Source organism: Galeopterus variegatus, unplaced genomic scaffold (genome assembly GCF_000696425.1).
Source record: "Galeopterus variegatus unplaced genomic scaffold, G_variegatus-3.0.2 Scaffold20626, whole genome shotgun sequence".
In the NCBI taxonomy this organism is placed as follows: Eukaryota; Metazoa; Chordata; class Mammalia; order Dermoptera; family Cynocephalidae; genus Galeopterus; species Galeopterus variegatus.
The window spans coordinates 10,492-13,088 of record NW_007746737.1 but is presented as its reverse complement, the minus strand read 5'-3'; the positions used below and the strand labels follow the sequence as shown (position 1 = coordinate 13,088).

The 2,597-nt window shown below is 60.2% G+C and overlaps 1 protein-coding gene across 1 annotated transcript; it reads left to right on the top strand.

The window, feature by feature from the left end:
* Window positions 1-20: 20 nt before the first annotated feature.
* FCRLB (Fc receptor-like B) lies at window positions 21-1,870 on the top strand. The gene is made up of 3 exons (XM_008564591.1): window positions 21-282; window positions 907-1,197; window positions 1,455-1,870. Exons 1-3 carry the CDS (start codon window positions 72-74, stop codon window positions 1,868-1,870), a joined length of 918 nt encoding a protein of 305 aa, XP_008562813.1. The 5' UTR covers window positions 21-71.
* Window positions 1,871-2,597: the final 727 nt, after the last annotated feature.

Here is a 2,597-nt window from a genome sequence, read left to right as displayed (position 1 = left end):
TGTGGTGTGTCGTAGACTGGCTGATCCTGCAAGTACCATATGCTGCAGTGTTCGAGGGCGATCCGTTGGTCATGCGCTGCCGCGGCTGGTACGACAAGGTCGTCTACAAGCTTCACTACTACCACGACGGCCAGGCGGTGCGATACTTCCACTCCAGCGCCAACTACACGGTGTTGCAGGCGCGCGCCAGCGACAGCGGCCGCTACCAGTGCTCAGGCACCATGCGCATCCCGGTGGAGAGCGTGCCCATGTTCTCAGCCAAAGTGGCCGTCACCGTGCAAGGTGGGGAAGGCCCGGAGCCCGGGAGGGAAGCAAACACACACTAGGAAATTCTGGGACAGGAACCAGGCGGGGAAAGGAGGGGCGGACGTTCAAGTAGCTGCCCCTCGGCGGACTTCTCTGCTAGACCCCGGACGCTTTCTGCTGTCCTCAGTGGGGGCGGGTGTCCCTCCCCTTCACACACCCTGGCCTCTTACTCCGGCTGGGGACCGCATAAAAGGGAATGCTCTGGGCACAGCCCCAGCCAGAGCGGCGGCGGCAGTGATGGGGGCGCCGTGGGACTGGGACGAAAGAATGGCTCCGAGCGTCCTGCTCGGTCGCAGCGGCCCCCCTTCTGGGCTGGAGAACCCGAGCCGGACGTCCGTCGGGATGTGACATGAAGCGTCCTGCCTGGTCCCGCCTGGCTTCAAGCCTTCTCCGTTCCTCGTGGACCCGGCCCCTTGCCCCACACTTCAGAGGGCTTTCCTCCCTCCCTTCCTCCGCGTGTACACACAGCCTCCTCCCACCTCTCTCGGTCTTCGGGTGGGCGAGGAGCCCCTGCGGGAAGAGAAGGAGCGGTCGCGGGGTCACCCACCCCTCGCGCAGTCCCAATACGCGACCTCGGCCTCCGGGCCGCCCTCTCCGCAGAGCTGTTCCAGGCGCCGGTGCTGAGAGTGATGGGCCCAGGGGAGACCCGCGGCGCCGGCCACCGCGGGGTGGTCCTGCGCTGCGAGACGCGCCTGCACCAGCAGAAGAGCGACACGCCGCTGCAATTCGCTTTCTACAAGTACAGTCGCCCGGTGCGCCGCTTCGACTGGGGCGCCGAGTACACGGTCCCAGAGCCCGAGGTCGAGGAGCTCGAATCGTACTGGTGCGAGGCGGCCACCGCCACCCGCAGCGTGCGGAAACGCAGCCCGTGGCTGCAGCTCCCGGGCCGGGGTGAGTGACCGCACCGCACGCCCTCCTGGGACGCCCGCCGCCGCCGGCAGCCCGGCCTTCGCCTCTCGGCTCCCACGAGTCTCCCCCGCCCCGCCTTTCCCATCCAGCCACCCCTCCAGCCCGTCCCCTCCTCCGCACCCCTATTCCGGTCCCCTCGGTCCCCTCAGTCTCTTCTGCCGCTCCCCCGTGCCTACGCCCACCCCGGCTCCAGGGGGGACGATTTCAGCCGCGCGTCACTCGGTGTGTGGCGTTCACAGGCTCTCCCCTGGATCTGGCGTCCACCACCGCCCCGGCCCCACAGGCCGCAGCCTCGGCGCCCGGGAATAAGCCGCTTTCCTTCAGAAAACCCCCGGTATCCAGATCGGTCCCATCGGTCACCTTGGTCCCCAACGCCACCTCAGCGGGGCTGCAGTTGCCTGCAGGCAACGCCCCCACTGCTGGGCCACCCGTCTGCGCTGCGCCGACACCCTTGGAACAATCGGCTGGAGCCCTGAAGCCCGACGTGGACCTTCTGCTCCGAGAAATGCAGCTGCTCAAAGGCCTTCTGAGCCGGGTGGTCCTGGAATTAAAGGACCCACAGGCCCTCCCGGAACACAGGGGAACCCCCGAGACCCCCACTTCGCACTTGGCTGTAAGCTCGGGAAACCCAGAGACCAGTGCTGTGGGGAGCTGAGCACTCGGCTCTCCAGGCTCATCCCTCCCTGGTCTCCTGCTTCCGCTCACCTTTCAAAGCCATTTGTTTGCACCGTTTGTTTGCTGTGGTTTTTAAAGTGCCCTTAAAGTGGGGTGGTGGATGGTTTCACATCAGGTGTTCTCTGTAATCTCTTCCTTCTTCTCACAGGAGTCAATAAGGAAGTAGAAACCTGCTATTGACTACTTTGTGGTGCACGTAAGCCTAGCTGTGCATATCTCAGCACAGGCAGTTTTTTGGAAGTTTAAGTTCATTGAGATAAGTGAGCACTTTAGAACATTTTAGGGTCAAGTTGTAGTTATTCACAATGAATTTATTCTCTGTTAATATTAAAAAGACTTTCAGTCCGGTTACTGGTGAGTTTACATCATCAAAGCCTGAGAGGGAAAGGATTTGTGTGGGTCTCCCATTCCTGGATTAAACAGACTTCTGTTAGACTTACCCAGATGCACCTCTGCTACAATGTAGCTGCACAGACTGATGGGCTCTGGTAGAAGTAGGCAGGCCATAAAAACCTTAGTAATAAATTAAACAAGTGGTACTATTTGCATACAGAAATCTCTTCAAGGAAAGTTTACGACTGTTATAGTCTGTTTCTGTTGCTTATAACAAAATACACAGACTTGGGTAATTAGTAAGAAAAAAAACTTAATGCTTACAGTTTCTGAGGGTGGAAGTCCGAAGTCCATGGAACACATCCGATGGCGGT